The sequence below is a fragment of the Paroedura picta genome, chromosome 14 (genome assembly GCF_049243985.1).
Source record: "Paroedura picta isolate Pp20150507F chromosome 14, Ppicta_v3.0, whole genome shotgun sequence".
In the NCBI taxonomy this organism is placed as follows: Eukaryota; Metazoa; Chordata; class Lepidosauria; order Squamata; family Gekkonidae; genus Paroedura; species Paroedura picta.
Window position 1 is genome coordinate 23,578,207 of NC_135382.1, and position 16,853 is coordinate 23,595,059.

Here is a 16,853-nt window from a genome sequence, read left to right on the forward strand (position 1 = left end):
TACTTAAATCCAGAGAAGGGAACCATGAAAAGATATGATTGATTTTGCTACAAACCTGAAAAAAAATCTCATGTTTGCAGAAGTAGACCACATAGAAGGCCTAACAATAATACTTATGAAAAAGTCCAGTTTGGAAAAAAAAACTCCAAGATTTTCAAACCCTCCATTAAATGGAATGCTGACCCTTTTCATTCCAGAAGCAAATGCTGGGAAAAGAATAGCACTAACCTTTTCCAAGCCGTCGCTGGCCTCCTGACTACTCACCCATTCTCCAGTTCCATCTTTTCCTTGCTGCATGGCTGTACATGTGATAGACCTTTCCGGTGGGACATTCCGGTCTTTTGTGTCCAGGGTGTGAGAGCCTGAAAGTTAATCCAATCCATTTTGTATTGTTTTCTGCCACAACATCCTGAGATAAAGAGGTGAATGACCTAGGACAACCCTTCCTTGGTGATCCTCTCTGCCATCCGCCCAGCAAGGATCTCTGGAGCTCTTGTTGAATTTAAGATTGACCATAACGTTCCTTGAATCCCGGTTTGGTGAGTCTTTTTAAAAAAATCATATGACCTGGGCTTTCACAATCTACTGATAAATCTTGAATTAGGAATGCCAGTTTCTACGTGGGACATGGGGATCGCCTGGAATTATAGCTCATTACCTGGAGACATGGCTGCTTTGGAGGGTGGACTCCACAGCATTATACTCCATGGAGGTCCCCTCCCCACCCTAGGTCCCATCCACTCCCAGCTCTACCTCCCAAGTCTCCAGGTATTTTCCAACCCAGAGCTAACAATGTTCCAGCACGGTTATTTGGAGACTTGGATCTTAAGGATCGGAGATTTGTGTCTGCCACGAGCTTGCTTAAGGTCACTAGCATACAGTAAGTGCTACAGTTGGTGCAGAATTACAGCTGATTTCCAGACTTCAGAGATCTTTCCCCATGAGAAAATGGCTGTTTAGGAAAGTGGACACATCCCCCACTGAGCCCCCTCCCCAGGCTCTGCCTCCAAATCTTCAGGAATTCCTAACTTGCAGTTGGCAACCCTAGATTTACCTTACAGCAGCAATCCCAAGCATTGTACCAACAGCTCTTGCTCTTGGGGTTCCTGGTGCCTGTTTGCTTCCTTGGCCAAAGCAAACAGCCTGTGCTGACTTTCATCTACCTCCTTAGAGCAGCAGGTGCTTCGGAAGACCCCCAGCACCGTTTTGAATGTGGCTCTCAGCTCTGCCTCCTGTTCCACAGAGGAGATAGGAGTGGGTCCAGATGGCCACTCTTACCTGCAACCATCCCATAGAGCCTCTGTATTCAAACCAGGAGGGAACCAGGAATCGGCAACACCGCAGCATAGAATAATTTACACCCAGACAGGCATGCTTGGTGAATATTGCTTAAGCCTTTAATGTACTGGGCACAGCTGTCTATATAAACTGCTTTCTGCAGTGACTTTTTTTCTCCTCAACTAGACTTCCTGGGTTGAAACCGTGAAGGACCTGAAATAACCTCCTCCCTTCAGGCGGTGGGTACTGCTGGCCATTGGCCTTCCTGAGGCAGGAATTGCAAAGCTGTTGTTCTCCAAGGAGTCTGGCAGTCAGAGCAAGGTTTAAAGGACAAACAGACCTGCCTTAGCTGATAGCGAGGGCCAGGCAAAAGGATGTTTCCATGCTCTAAACTCCATATCGATTTAAGGTCTGCTATGTTTTGAAGAGGAGTTGGTTTTTATACCCCGCTGTTCACTATCTGAAGGGGTCTCAAAACAGCTCACAATCAGCTTCCCTTCCTCTCCTCTCCTCCACAAGGTATACCCCTGTGAGGTAGGTGAGGCTGAGAGAGCTCTGACAGCTGCTCTGTGAGACAGCTCCAACAGGACTGTGACCAGCCCAAGATCACCCAGCTGGCTGCCTGTGGAGGAGGAGTTGGGAATCAAATCCTGGTCTCCGGATTAGAAGCCAGCTGGGTGATCTCTTAATCACACCAGAATATATGGCGGGAAGGTAAGAAGAAGAAGAGTTGGTTCTTATATGCCGCTTTTCCCTACCTAAGGAGGCTCAAAGCGGCTTAGTCGCCTTCCCATTCCTCTCCCCACAACAGACACCCTGTGAGGTGGGTGAGGCTAAGAGAGCCCTGAGATTATTGAGGAAGAAGAAGAGTTGGTTCTTATATGCCGCTTTTCTCTACTTGAAGGAGTCTCAAAGCGGCTTACAGTCGCCTTCCCTTTCCTCTCCCCACAACAGACACCCTGTGGGGTGGGTGAGGCTGGGAGAGCGCTGATATCACTGCCCAGTCAGAACAGTTTTATCAGTGCCGTGGTGAGCCCAAGGCCACCCAGCTGGTTGCATGTGGGGGAGCGCAGAATCGAACCTGGCATGCCAGATTAGAAGTCCGCAGTCCTAACCACTACACCAAACTGGCTCTAAGGATGCCACTCTACAACCTACGTAGCATGTAGCCCTGGGCAATCCTACCTGGGCCGGCCATAGCATTGCTAGGCTTCCAGGTAGGGCCTGGAAAACTCCCAGTTAGAACTGATCTCCTGGTGAGCGATCAGTTCCCCTGGAAAAAAAATGGCATGAGGGTGTACTGCATGGCATGATGCTCATTGAAGTCCCTCCCATACCCCAACTCCACCCTCCCCGGGTTCTTACCCCCACCCAAACCTGGCAATAATACAATGTCTCTGGATACCAGAGAAGGAGGGGGATGAGGTAGGGCTGCCACACCTAGGCTGAGAAAATCTGGCTATTTGGCAATGGGGCCTGGGGAGGACAGGGACCTCAGTGGGGCACAATCCTACAGAGTCTACCCTCCAAATCATCCATGTTCTCCAGGGGGACACCGATCTCTGTAGTCTGGACATGAGCTGTAATTCCAAGGGCTCCTCAGGTCCCATCTGGTGGATAATGGCAGTCTGTACTGTTACTTCTAACAAACAAATAGTTTTTACTACTGGATCCTTTTAAAAAGCAAAAGTGTGTGTGTGTGTAGAGGGGGAAAATTGCAAGCAGGAATTTTAAACAATGCCCATGCCTGCAAATGATTTGTTTACTATTCATAGCTAAATGTTTGTAATTCATTTAAAAAGACGCTGAGATAAAAATGTACCAGAACAATTTATACCTAATATCAGCAGACGCCTTGTCAAAGCATCTAGCAATGAAACGTGGTTTGCAGCCGGCACCCATTGGCATCTTGCGCCTTTTGTTCTGCCACTCTGGTGTCGATATTGTTCCTGTATCCTAGGACATAATCTGCTAAAAAGCAGCCAGCACTTAAAACTATTTGTTTGTTAGAATTAACAGTAAAGACTGTAATTAAACTGCATTATGGCTTTGTTTTTCTGGTACAATGGGACTCATTCCCACTTCATTCCAGCGCGTTAGTGTAGCCTCCCCTCCCCCTTTTTCTCATTGTATTGTTTCACCCCACCTGGAGGATGGCATCCCTAAAAATAAGTCCCAACAAGTCCAAGGAAGTCCACAAAGCACACAGAAGAGCAATCTTGTAGACCCGTAACTGGAATGAGAAATCCAGTTTGTTTTTCCAGGGTAACCCTAGAGCTTCATTTCCCTCAATGTACAGAGACAGTTGTAAGCTATTTTTGGTGAGACGCATTAACCTAAAAGCCAAGCCAATGTTTCATTGCCAGCATCTGTTTCCTGAGATAGTTCCCCCAAATACTGCAGAATAGGCTCTTCTTTAGCTGTATTGTATCTTGCCACAGAGGGGACATATGAGGCCAGACAAATCTGGGTGAAGGCCGTTTGCCAACACAAGAGTACAAAGAGATGCCGTCTCAGAATCCCTGGCAGTCCCTCCAAGGAAGGTAAGAAATCATTCTTGTGCCATGGGCCAGAATGGGCAACAACATTTCAAGAGAGCAGATCGAACTCGTGGGCAATGGGTCTGTTTCATTAAAACATAAAATGTCACCTCCCAAAGTAACAGCTTAGGTTTGTCCGCATAGCCCTGCCTACCTATAATTATCCTTTTGAGTCTTTTTTATTTATTACACTGTTATCCCTGTTTCCTCTATGGAGCTCACTGTCATTCATTCATTACAAGACCTTCATGACCCCTCTCCTTATGTCCGGATGGGCCTTGTCAAGCCAACTGCACGGGTAGTGCCGCTCATCCTGAAGGTCACATCCTGTGTGCAAATGATGGATTAGGAAAAAGAAAAAAATTATACTTGGTAACACCGAAGAAAGCAAAAGGTAGACAAAGAATAAGCTGGATGGAAAGAATTAAAGAGATAAATGGAGTGACCTCACAAAGACTTAAAGTAATGACTGCGGAGTTGGATAGTGGCCACTGAAAGAACCTCAAAGCGGCTTTCGAGCACCTTCCCTTCCTCTCCTCACAACCGACACCCTGTGAGGTAGCTGAAGCTGAGAGAGACAGAACAACACTAACTGGAGTGTAACTGGCCCAAGGTCACCCAACTGGCTGCATGTGGAGGAGGAGCAGGAAATCAACACTGGCTCACCAGATTAGAAGTTGGCGCTCTAAACCACTACACCAAGCTGGGAAGAAGCACCTATTCTCCCTTCCAAGTTCTTAGAAGGTAGAATGTCAAGAACACACAAAACTGCACAGCAACACTGCCTCCATCCCATGGCTCAGCTTGCCATCTTGTGGTTAAGACTTGTTCCTGCAGTGTTTTTAAAACCAGACGAAGGGCTTTTTCCTGAATGCAATCTAAGCAAGAGTTCTAACCTTTCAAGACCACTGGAGTCAATGGGTTTAGAAGGGTGCATGTCTGCTTATGATTGCATGTAAAACAGGGACTGAGGGAAACAACAGAAGCAGAGGCGGTTTATGGGGTATTTTTGCTGATTTTAAAGGAACTAAAAAAGAACCTGGATCAGGGACCTCCGTTACTCCGCACATTAAAGAAAGCAGCTTTTGTATGTACAGCTGTTTTCTAGCTCATGCTCCCCAGAAACAATTTCCACATGAATTCAGCTGCCATGGATCCCTTCAGCAGATACTGCATATGATTTTGGACAGATTCAAGGATGAACACATCATGCAGGAATAACAAAAGTATGTTTGGGTTATGGTTGAATTACCTAACACTTTTGCTTATACTGATGCTGACAGACAACATGTCCTTGCAGAATTAACACTTTTTAATTTGCCTTTAAATGTCATGAATGCCCACTGGAGTAGTTAGGAAGTCACCTATTTTGTTGAGGGAGCATGAGGTTTTTAAAACCAAGTGGCTAGCTATTCTTAATAAGTGGTCTAATGACCTCTTGCTGCTTATAATAGAGAAATCTCTTAAGTGAATGTGTGTCGGATGACAGCATGGAATGATGTTTGGCTAATTTTAAACAGGATTGGTACACTGAAGACTCTAAACTAAAAATTTTAGAGCAAAAATTTTAATCCTTGACTCAGATTAACGAAAATAAGCAAAAGAAGTTTAATAGAGATCAAAGAGATCAAATGTCTACTTTTGGTTGTCTGACCTTGGCTCTGAAAAAAAAAATAACTTGGTATCAACAATGCAGTGTTTCTGATTTAGATTCTACAGAAGGATCCTCCTCTGGTGAGGAAGATACTTTTAGAAGACCTCTTACTAGACTATTTATGCAGCAAAATAGAAATACGTTGCAGGTTTTTTCAGAGATCCACAAAAAATGTAGTAATTCACCTCTTCTAAACATTCCAGTGATGATTCATTGCAAACTTTGGACGGTAGCTTTCCTTGTTCCCACCAAGTTGTGATCCTTTTTGTACTAGAGTAGAACTGTTTTGTTTGATAAAGTTAGAAGCTCATTTTAGGGACTGTTATGTCCCACAAGTCAACTTTTCACGCTCATTCCACCTGGAGTGTCCCCAATATTGTTTTTCAAATACTTGAAGAATACTTGAATTAGCAGAATGTCATCTCTCCAAGGTGCATCGGATTAGTATCCCTGTTAGAAAATTGATTCAATCCTTTGGTGATGATGATATACGTAAATTGTGAAGCCAGCTGATAAAGGGGAGCAATCATACTTAACAGAGAAGATTACAGGGCAGAGGTGCTGCAGCAACTTGGCAACATTCGGGCTTTCGTTCTGATTCTACCTCTAAGGTCAGCAATATAATTAAGACTGTTGTGAATGAGGCTCAGGCACTATATTTCAGAACCAGTAGCTTAATTTTTACTGTTAAATTTCCAAGAACTTCAGTTTTTTACATTCTTCCTTGATTCATAAAGTGATTCTTCCTCCTCCATTATAAGTTCATTGTACAATGGGATTCTTCTTCCCGTAGGTTCCTCCTACATATTTTCATATGGACCTTCTTGATATTATCTTTGATTATTTTTACCGTCACATGTTCTTAAGTAATGTTTTGGAATGTTTTATTGGTATTTTAATGGGATTTTATCAACTTTTATCTGCCATGAGCTGGTTTACTGAGAGTGGCAGGGTAAAAAAAACTAATAATAAACAATAAAACAAAACCATCAGCCATTAAACTCTGTTTAATAGACAATGTACAAGAAAAAGGTCAAGCAGTTATGTAGTCAACTATACAGAAGTTTGGAATCTACAATATATGAAAAAACCTGAAGCTTACCATTTACTAGCAGCAAGTGAAAACTTGAATTTCAGCATCACCTGAAAAGTCAGACTGCCTACACACAAGAAAATGTTTCTTTAATGTAGACGCAAACTTTCATCTCTGATCTGAAAGATTCACATTGCAAACTCATGGAGTTCTGGAAGGAGGTGCAGACTGGAGAGGTGGCCAACACAGAAGTGTCAGGTTCAGAATGCCTTCAAAAGAACAAGGAATCAAACACCTATGTATTATGGACAGCTCCTTCAAGCAGAGCCCAAAGGCACTTTGGATATGCTGCTTTTAAGCAGGGTACAGTGAAAAGCTCAGGATTTTAAGGTGTACCCATGACATTTAAGTACCCGATTCAGACAGGCAACCACTGCACACATTTTAATTACTTAGGATAAAGCACTAGTCGTTATTAGTGAGAATATTTTAAAGAGGGTTTTAAAAGCCTCTTACTAAATGGATTCACTAAAACTGTTCAAAGATAGTTTACGGAGACAGATTAATTAAGGCCACGCTATGATGAGGACACCAGTCAGTTTTCACAAGCTTATTGCAAAACCTCCGGTTCTGACGCTCTTGAGTCTGTAATGTGACAGTTCCTTTATCAGATACAATGCAGGACCTCAAGGTAACAGATACCAAGAAAAGAATGCTTGTATCACTTTTTCACTGCAGTCTGAATAGCAGGAAAAATTATCTTGATAAGAAACAAACTCCCATCTCAATTCTTTCTGTTAGATAAGTGGTATCCTTCACAGGAAACTATTTACACAAGAGTATTCATTGCACTGGACTGTACAATTTCCTTCTGTAAAACTGGAGCCTATGAATCCTTTCAACCAAGACGTCTTCTGATGGTTTTCTGATGCAGAAAGGCGTCTTATGATGCAAAGATTTTCTCCAAGGGAGGAAGACTTAGTAGAAGTCGGTTGTGGGGCACAATCCACTGCTTCTGAACAAGTACGGCCTTTTTTTTTGCATAAATCTTCTTTGTAAAATTATAATACATACATACCAAGCAATTCACTGGTTGCAAAAGTTACTACACTCAGTGTAATTTAAAGAGTAAACACATTCCAACAGGAATCAAATTCTCCTTGTATCTCCACCCACTGCAGCAGCCTTACTTACATGAAAGTTCTGTATTGCTGGAAACGCTCTATATCCAAAATCTGATTATACAATTCACTGACCCTCCGGAATGCCACCATGGTTTCGAGTCTACAAATACATGTCAGATTTCAGCTGCTGAATACAGAAGAGATATCTTTTTATCTGACACCTGGCCACCAGAACGTTCAAGCTGGTACCCCATCTTGCTCCAGCAGAGCCGACAGCTGCAGTGCTAGGTTACCGTCTGAGTAACAGGCAGCTATTCAGTTGACCACAGCTGGGGGACCCTCTGGTAAGAGAGACACAAAGAAAGCCTTGAAGAAGAGCCAAGCTGTGCTCACAAACGAAGGTGCTGCTGGTTCACTCTCTGGTACAGCTTCAGGGCCTTCCACCATTTCATCTTGGCCATCAACATTTTCCTCCTGCTGATATGGAGAGAAAGATTTAGAATAATCCCAAGATGCTTCATATCATCAATTATGACTATTCTCCATAACTGGGCACTTTGAATTGTTACCTTAAGTAAAACATTTGCAGCATTCATCAGTGTCCAATGATTTAAATGAATTTGACACATACATTCATGCAAACGGCACAAAATGAAATCCATTTCATACCAAAACCCTTTTAATCAAATGGTCTTGGGCACAAGTTGTAAATCTATAGTGCTACCTAGCCCTTAAAAGTCCAATAAGCAGCACCGCGACAATGGTCAGTTGTGCTGGTTTTTATTAGAGTAGAATAAAGTGCTTTCTTTTAGAAATTCTGAAAAATCTCCTCTTGTGCAACATCAGGAGTATTGGAGCAATCTTTCCCCGTTTCCCAGCCACGACAAGCAGTTGGGAACAGTTGATATAAGCACTATGCCCATATAGCCTGAATTTCTCTGTCACACCAAGCAATTTACATGATCTTAATGCCAAGCACTAGATCATTTAAAAAGCAACCCTACAATTCCTAACCATACTTAAGAAGTTCTGGCAAGCTCTGTGTGACTTAAGTCTAGCTGGAAGCTTTAAAGATCGGTTGCTTTGAGCTTTGAACATTTGACAAAAGGAGCTCTGCAGACGTAATGGCTGAACATATGACAGGTCAGGACCTTACCTGCAAGTTATTGTTTTGGTCTTGGTTAACAGCTGCTTGTGGGGGAACATTGTTCTGAGCTGGCCTCCGCCTAAAAGGGAACCATCCAATCTGATGCCTGAGAAGAACAGGTATTTGCATTTATTGGTCTTATGCTTTAAAACAAATTCTCGTCTACTATGTATTTTCTGAATTATAGAAAGTCAGCCAAGTATTGGATAGAATGCTACAAAAAGCCTCCCTTCCTGCTCCCCAAAAGCAGTATCGCTCACTCAGAATCTCTAGTATGAACATTCATGCAGTCCCATTCATGCAGTTGTCTGGGTACATCATCTCATGCCATGGTTCAGCAGAAGATTGGGCTGCCCTGATGAAGCTCAGGTGTGCTACCTTCTAGAACAAGGGTAGTCAACCTGTGGTTCCCAGATGCCCATGGACTACAATTCCCATGAGCCCCTGCCAGCAAATGCTGGCAGGGGCTCATGGGAATTATAGTCCATAGACATCTGGAGGACCACAGGTTGACTATCCCTGTTCTAGAAGACAGACGCTGCAATTTCAACAGCTGTTGCTGGATTTCTATGCAAAGCCCTCTCCCCATCACGGAACTGGATACCCCATTTATCCATTTTATCCAATGTTAGGTAAAGGTAAAGGTATCCCCTGTGCAAGCACCGAGTCATGTCTGACCCTTGGGGTGACGCCCTCTAGCGTTTTCATGGCAGACTCAATACGGGGTGGTTTGCCAGTGCCTTCCCCAGTCATTACCGTTTACCCCCCAGCAAGCAAGCTGGGTACTCATTTTACCGACCTCGGAAATGTTAGTACCTCATTAACATGCCATTTTATTCTAATTACGGTTAATCCTTTTATGGATCTTGCCATTAATGATTTATTGACTGATTAAAGTTTAGAAGTTGTTGGCATCAATCCACGCTCCTAAGTGCCTGAAACGCGGACAGAATTGCTGTCTATACTTACAGGTACATCAGAAGAGTGCCCACCATCACCATGAGGAGTCTGCTCATGCTGGAGTAGAAGTACACGATGTTGACAAACACATAGAAAAGGGTCGCCGAATACAGCCAGTCCAGCCAATCCCGGTTGCCTTCTTCATCCTCTTCCATCAGAGGACCTCCCTGTGCATTCATTTGTAGATTTTGATTAACTCCAGGGTTCACTGGAGGGGGAGCATTGGGGTTTCCAGGCTGATTTCCAGCAGGAAATGCTCCAGGGAGAGGAGCTGGAGCAGCAACGGGGGCCACTGGGATTTCCTGTGTACTTTGTGTAGGAGGTAATTCATTTGAAGCAGCACTGGCAGCCATACTGGGTAGAAGAAAAAAAGCAATGCACTACTTTGAAAAGCAAACATTTGCTGGATTTCATTTCACATTAAAACTTTACTGCCAGTACACCAGGTGGTGATGAACTCCTTTGAAGCCTGTATCTTTCAACATAAACCATACAATGTCTTAAATTTCAGCATCAATTTCGCCACTCCATATTAATCTCTTGAAATTTACAAGGTTACAATCCATTCTCAGCAGAGAATGGGGTAAAGAACCAATCCCTGACTGTGGGAACTATACACATTGTTTCACATGGTTAGCAAGGAGAGGAGAATTGAAATGCATTTCAGTAAACTCTTGATAGTCCTACAGTACACTGTACAATCTTCTAGGACTGAGCTCAGTTTAGCAAATGGCCAAACACTAATGTAACCTTCTTATTAATCTCTACAATGAGTTCCAAGAAATTGGAAAGTAGGGGGAAATGCTTTAGAGCCACATTGTATAAGCAGTTTGTCAAGAAACTTGGAAACACCCAAGTTAATTTCCAATAAGGATAAACCAAGGAAACAAAGACTTACTATTGCATGTAGTACTGCCTTGCATAAAACTGCTGGAACCAAAACTGCAGCATGCGGTACGTGGTATACGAATGATAGCCAGGAGTCACACCTTGAAAGGTATGCTGTGTCACATGAGGCCTTATTTCAGGAGAAGAAAATATATTTAAGTACTGCTACTCCGCCACCACCACCCCCCATCCCCAAAGAGATACAAAGATTTCTGAAAAGCTGTAGCCTGAATAATCTGTTCAACATAATATATTTCTGGTAAGGGCTTGGAGGAGCGTGTCTCATGGCTTAAGTGCCACTCAGTGTTTAACACCCACTCAGGGCAGTTGTCCCGCCCCCGAGTACCTCCTCCTCCAACTGGCTTGCCTGTCTGTCCATCGGCCAGCCAATCGCTTGCCATCTCCCACCCCTGGCCACCTGCTCCTCCTTCCACTTCTCTCTGAGGCTCAGAGTCTGCAAATCCCTGCTGTATGACAGCTTCCCCGAGCAGTGAGTTCCCTAACAGCTGCCTGCAGCCTTTCCAGGTCCTGGGGGGAGGCAGAGGCCATAGGCAGAGTTCTTCCACCACCACCACCCAAATCTAGCACCCATTGTATTCCGGAATGCCCCTAGCCCCTATATACCTTACTGTTAGATCCACTACATTCTATGCTGCAAGAATAGGAATTTAATGGAGCTGCAAGCTAAGGTTCCATTGGGAGGAAACTTCCTGAAGCTAAAATGTGCGTATGGCCAGGTGTAAGAACTGCAGCGCTCTTTCAAGGTTTTCTGTATCTGTACTATACATACCTATTACCAGCTTCCCCTGTTGTAACTGGCTGGTTACTGGAATTCTCCCTTCGACTCCCAGCATGGGTTGCCGGAGGCACAGGAGGATCTTGGTTACATGCTGCTGACTCTTTCTTGTCCTCAGCAACCTAAACACGAAAATACTTTTTAGACTGTGCCTGGCTGCCCATTCTCAAACAAGAAGGGTGGGAAGGAGAACTGTAACTGCTAAAGTGGACAATGCCTCCAACATTATTTTAAAAGGCAGTTTAGAAATCTAAACAGAAATTATCTGTTAATATCATACCTTTCCAGCAGTTTCTTGTACATGTGGCACATTCTTTGAGTTGCACACCAGGTGGACAGCATGCACCATCTCATGCTGAAACACAAAATCAGCAAATAAGATTAAAATGTTGACTACAGCTGTATCTACACATTATGGCAATTAGGCAATCATTCACAACTAGATTGTCCTGTGCAGACAAGCCAATCCAGTGCATTGTCCTATGCAATGTGAATGCAGCTCATAATTACTTAATTTTATGAGTGTGATAGCCTACTTATTAGAAGCAGTATTATTACATTGCATTATGTACCTTGGCAAGCACCTCTTGCAAGCATAGATGGTCAGGCAACAGCTTCCCAGAATAAATCAACCGCTGAGAATCTTCAGGCTGAAAAAAAAAGAAAAGACAGAAATCATAGTGGTCAAGTTCCATTTTAAACATGGCCATTTGAATATTTCCTCTTAAAGATGAAATTATCTTTACTCAAGAAAAAGGAATTGTGTCTTTTGGATGGCTTATTAAATGGATGCTTTTGTGTTTTACACTTTCTCCATCTACTCTTGATGTTTATATAGGCAGATATGCATAATGACAATTTATAATTTGATTCGGATTTCTAAAATGAGGTTCTGATGTGACAGTCAAGATATTGTCACATGTCTACCTCTAGATGGCAACATGTTTCAAATAATGTTTCAGTTGTCTAGCAAAAATTTTGGAGCTGTTTTACTTCAGGTATGATGGGATGGAAGTAATCATTTCCATGCCATCATACTGTACCCTCCAGAAGGAAACTTCTTTATTACCTGCCCCCTACTCGAGGTTAAAATCATGGACTAATATGGCCACAGCCCCTAATCTGGTAAACATCAATAATCCCAATCATAGATGAGCCTTCTCCAAAGCAAAGATGGATATACTTTAATCCCCACTGTCTCACTTTAAGCCCTTGGAAAGTTATTTGGATCATGCAGAGGGGCACCTTGTGACGTTTTTACTAGGAGATAGGATTAAGTCAGTTTCAAGTGATATAGCAAAACAGGAAAAGGAAAGTTTTAGCTAATCAAATTTGGCAGTTTTAATAGCATTTTGCACTAATTTATGTCAGCAAAGTCTGTTTTGTATTTGGTGATTAATTGTGTGTGTATGTACATATACACACACACACTTATATATTGTTGGTGATTGACCATATTAATAAACTACTACCTACCTACCAACCATCATACTGTATCTGAGAAAATATGCGTGCACACGAAAGCTCATACCTTGAATAAAACTTTGTTGGCCCTAAAGGTACCATGGGACTAGAAACTGGTTCTGCTGCTTCAGACCAACATGGCTACCCTCTTAGTAACTCCGTTCTGGTCTCAAACAGTTACATTAATTTTAACAGCTTCACAAAGCAATCTTTAAATTGCGACAGACTGGGAAAACAGGATATAGACATTATATTACCTTTGATTACTAAAGGGTTTGCCAAAACTTTCCATTTCTCTTCCCTTGCAGAAGATACCCAAATACCGCTCAACTCTTGCACAAAACATTCAACTATCTCATTTCCAACTGCTGCTGGACTTTCTCCACAGAACATTCATGCAATCCAATGCCTGCTTGTGGGATTTCTATCCAGCCCTATATATGTTTTAAAGCTTATTACAAAAACCTATGACACATAAATGTATATCTAGGCATCATTTCTTAAGAAATTGCCCTTTTTAGAGCAGACCTAGGGAGAAAGAAGTAGTAGTTGGTGCTTACATGCCACTTTGCTCTACTAGGAGTCTCAAAGCGACTTACAATCGCATTCCCTTTCCTCTCCCCACAACAGACACCCTGCGAGGTAGGTGAGGCTGAGAGAGCCCTGATATTACTGCTTGGTCAGAACAGTTTTATCAGTGCCATGGTGAGCCCAAGGTCACCCAGCTGGCTGCATGTGGAGGAGTGGAGAATCAAACCCAGCTTAGAAGATAACCACAGAGCACTATCTGCCAATCTAGGCCCTCACCTGGGTGACCCCAACTAGTCTGATTGCATCAGGTCTTGGAAACTAAGCCAGGCTGGCTCTATTTAGTATTCGGATGGGAGACCACCAAGAAAATCCAAGACTGCTACACAGGTGAGCAACAGCAAACCACCTCTGATCATTTTTTGCCTTGAAAACCCAGCATCCCCCAGTTAATTGAGCTGTGACTTGACAGCACTTTCCACCACCCATATACAAAGATCTACAACACAAAACAAAAAAAGCCAACACACTATTGCATCACTCTGTTTGGACACAAACTGTCCAAAACAGCTTAACCTCTAAGAACCGGACAGCTGGCGCTTGGAGGCTATCCAGACTCTGAGTCACTGCTCAGTGACACAAACGTTCCCTCACCTCTCACATGAGGCACAGGTGCTGCAAAATTGCAAAACATGAACAGCAACCCATTAAGGAGTCGTGAGGAGCAAAGCTGGCACCAACTGAACTCCCAAGGAGGACTTCAAACCAAATTGGCAACCTTATACAGAAGGCATTGTGACCAGCAACCTAATCTTCGGGGAAGAAATGGCAGATTACACCCCCCTTTCCTTTTCTAAATTAATACAATCTTATTGTTTACAGAAAACCCTTTTTCTGGGCAGAGAACAAAGGAAGACAAGACTACAACATTCAAAAACAAAGATTCAAGTGGATAGTTGCGTCAATCTGAAGCAGCAGAACCAATTTCTAGTCCCGGGACACCCTTAAAACCAACAAAAGTAATTTAAGGTATGGGCTTTCATGTGGAAGCTCATATACCTTGAATAAAACTTTTGTTTGTCTTAAAGGTGTCCTTGGCCTCTAAATTGGTCCTGTTCCTGGAAGCAAAGCAAGCGCCGAAGCCCTGGCTCAGTCAATGCGCCTAGTGGGCGGCCTCCATCTCCCACCCCAGTTCAGCTGGCAGGAAAGACAAGCGGGGCCCCCCTCAGGCTCCGCCCCCAGGGCGGCCCCCTCCGTGTCCAATCCCCAACCCCGCGGCCTGTAGGCTCCGCCCCCACACTTGCCACGATTCCTTCCTGGAAAGGGGGGGGGCCGAGAGGAGAGGACGGCGCCCCGAGAGGGCCAAACTTCAGCATCGCAACGCCCAACCGAAACACGGAGGCAGCCAAACACACCCGCCCAACTGCGGCGCTCCCCCCCCTCCCGTGATAACCCAAAGTAGACTGCGCCTGAAGCGGGACGCTCTACCACGGGGCGCCGGGCGGTCGTAGTGCCCGACCCTCGGGAGAGCCACCGCCCGCCCCCCCGTCCAATCAGCTCAGCCCCCAGAAAGAGAGGCTCACCGGCCCGTCCGGGTGGAGGCGCCGGAGCTCCGCCTTGAGGCGCCGCACTCTCCAGGATCGCCGAGCGGGCAGGAGCAGATCCGGGTGCCGCTGCGCGGGGCTCTTGACGATGAGCGTGACGTCGCCTTGCTCCCGGCCGGCGGCCTCCATCGCGACCCCCGAAGCCCTTCGCACCCCTCTCGCTCGCGTCCGAACCTCCCCTCAGGGACCGAGACTCGCAACAGCCGCGCCTCAGCCGACGGCTCCTTTTATAGGCTCGCCGACGCCTGGTCCCGCCTCTCTTCCGCCGCGAGGCGTCGCTGTGGCTTCGGCTGATTGGCCGGCGTGAGGCTCCCGTGTGCTCTCGTGGGCCTATCGGGATCCGCATGCCTCGCTCTCCTGGGGCGGGGCTAAGGAGCTGTCACGCTCCCGCGGGGCGAGGAGGAACAGCTGAGCGAGGGGTGCAGCCTGGGACGCTGGGATCTGGAGCCAGGGGTCAAGCCAGGGGGCACCCTTTGGAAAAGGGGGCCGCGTCACTTTCCTGCACCCATTTATTTTGTTTGTTTGTTTTTAAATTTATTTATTTGGATTTTTATGCCGCCCTTCCCTACGGCTCTGGGCGGTTTGCATGGAACGTTGCAAAAAAAATTACATAGAACATGGGCTTGACTCTATTGATCTTGGGCAGGGAAGGAGTCCTTCCTGAGTGGACTTCCGTTCACCGCTTCCCTCCAGAAGCAAGAAATCGGATGGGATGGACTACAAGTTGTTCCCTTTGATACAAGTTGCTACTGTTACAATGTTACACGTTCAAATCATGAGGTTTACTACATTGCAGTGTATGATGAATGTTTCAGTGTAACCCCACTGGTATATACCCCGGTATATAAATGCAATACAATAAAAAATAAATATATGGGTCCCCATTCTGTCAACCATACCCCTAACTGAATGTGCCTTTCAGTTTGTCTTGCAGAGCATTGTTAATAATGTTTGCTTTGGAAGGGCTCATGAAATGCACGTGTGTTTGAAACAGAACAAGCTCCAGGAACAAAGACACAGCAGTGTTGGGTTTTATGCCATGCTTTTCCTACGTGAAGGAGACTCAAAGCAGCTTCCAATCACCTTACCTTCATCTCCTCACAACAGACACGCTGTGAGGTGAGTGAGGCTGAGTGACAGAAATGTTCAGTGAGAACAGCACTATCAGGGCTATGATGAGCCCAAGATCACCCAGCTGGCTGTACATGGAGGACGATTGGGGAATCAAACCAGTTTGCCAGATTAGAGGCTGCAGCTCTGAAACACTGCACCAAGCTGTCAGCTCCATCCCTTAAAAAAAAAAAGCTGTTTGTGAGGGCAGAAGGGATTTAAACTTCCCCTCCTCCTCTGGTTCTTTTTCAGACCAGAAACAGCTTTACCAAGCTGCTGGTTGTGCCATTGGAGTAAGGTTGGGAATTAACACAGTTCCTTTGAGATGGAGAAATGCCTTAATTACTGGTGGTAATGAAATCACATCACGCTTATTAGTATTTATTGTCTGCCTTTCTCTCTGGGAATCAGGGTGGATTACAAGCATGATGAAACCTTTTCAGATCATTAGCATGCAGATTACGAAATTCATTGTAAGGTATGGTAATGTTTGACCCTAACAAAAATATTTCTAGGAGTGCAGTTGGGCTGGGATTGTAGAATGGGGGAAAGATAAAGAACATAAGCAAATGCATGTGTTTAGGGCTGCAAGACCTTCCATTTGGGAAAAATTACATTTTAACAGGACAGATCATAGCACCTCAGAATCTACGTGAATCACATTGCAATCCTGTGCAGAGTTGCTGCAATTGAAACCCAGCAATTTCATCGAGATTAGACTACAGGA

General features: G+C 44.6%; 1 protein-coding gene across 2 annotated transcripts; it reads right to left on the reverse strand.

Moving 5' to 3' along the window:
• Window positions 1-6,463: 6,463 nt before the first annotated feature.
• Window positions 6,464-15,222, reverse strand: HERPUD1 (homocysteine inducible ER protein with ubiquitin like domain 1). 2 transcript variants are annotated; one of them, XM_077309988.1, is made up of 8 exons: window positions 14,996-15,222; window positions 11,993-12,070; window positions 11,701-11,775; window positions 11,415-11,542; window positions 10,635-10,754; window positions 9,746-10,090; window positions 8,786-8,882; window positions 6,464-8,103 (listed from the first exon to the last, which is right to left on the reverse strand). In XM_077309988.1, exons 1-8 carry the CDS (start codon window positions 15,143-15,145, stop codon window positions 7,945-7,947), a joined length of 1,152 nt encoding a protein of 383 aa, XP_077166103.1. In that variant the 5' UTR covers window positions 15,146-15,222; the 3' UTR covers window positions 6,464-7,944. The 2 variants fall into 2 exon arrangements, with proteins under 2 accessions (XP_077166103.1, XP_077166102.1); XM_077309987.1 differs by having other exon boundaries at window positions 6,464-8,106; window positions 14,996-15,221.
• Between the last annotated feature and the right edge of the window lie 1,631 nt (window positions 15,223-16,853).

What these genes read in the sequence shown, in the direction of transcription:
- HERPUD1 (XM_077309987.1), bottom strand. Translation starts at nt 15,145, where the DNA reads ATGGAGGCCGCCGGCCGGGAGCAAGGCGACGTCACGCTCATCGTCAAG. An exon ending in GCCTCCACCCGGACGGGCCG is followed by an intron (nt 12,071 to 14,995) that starts GTGAGCCTCTCT and finishes TTTTTTTTTCAG; the next exon opens with CCTGAAGATTCTCAGCGGTT. An exon ending in ACCAAAACAATAACTTGCAG is followed by an intron (nt 8,107 to 8,785) that starts GTAAGGTCCTGA and finishes TCTCCATATCAG; the next exon opens with CAGGAGGAAAATGTTGATGG.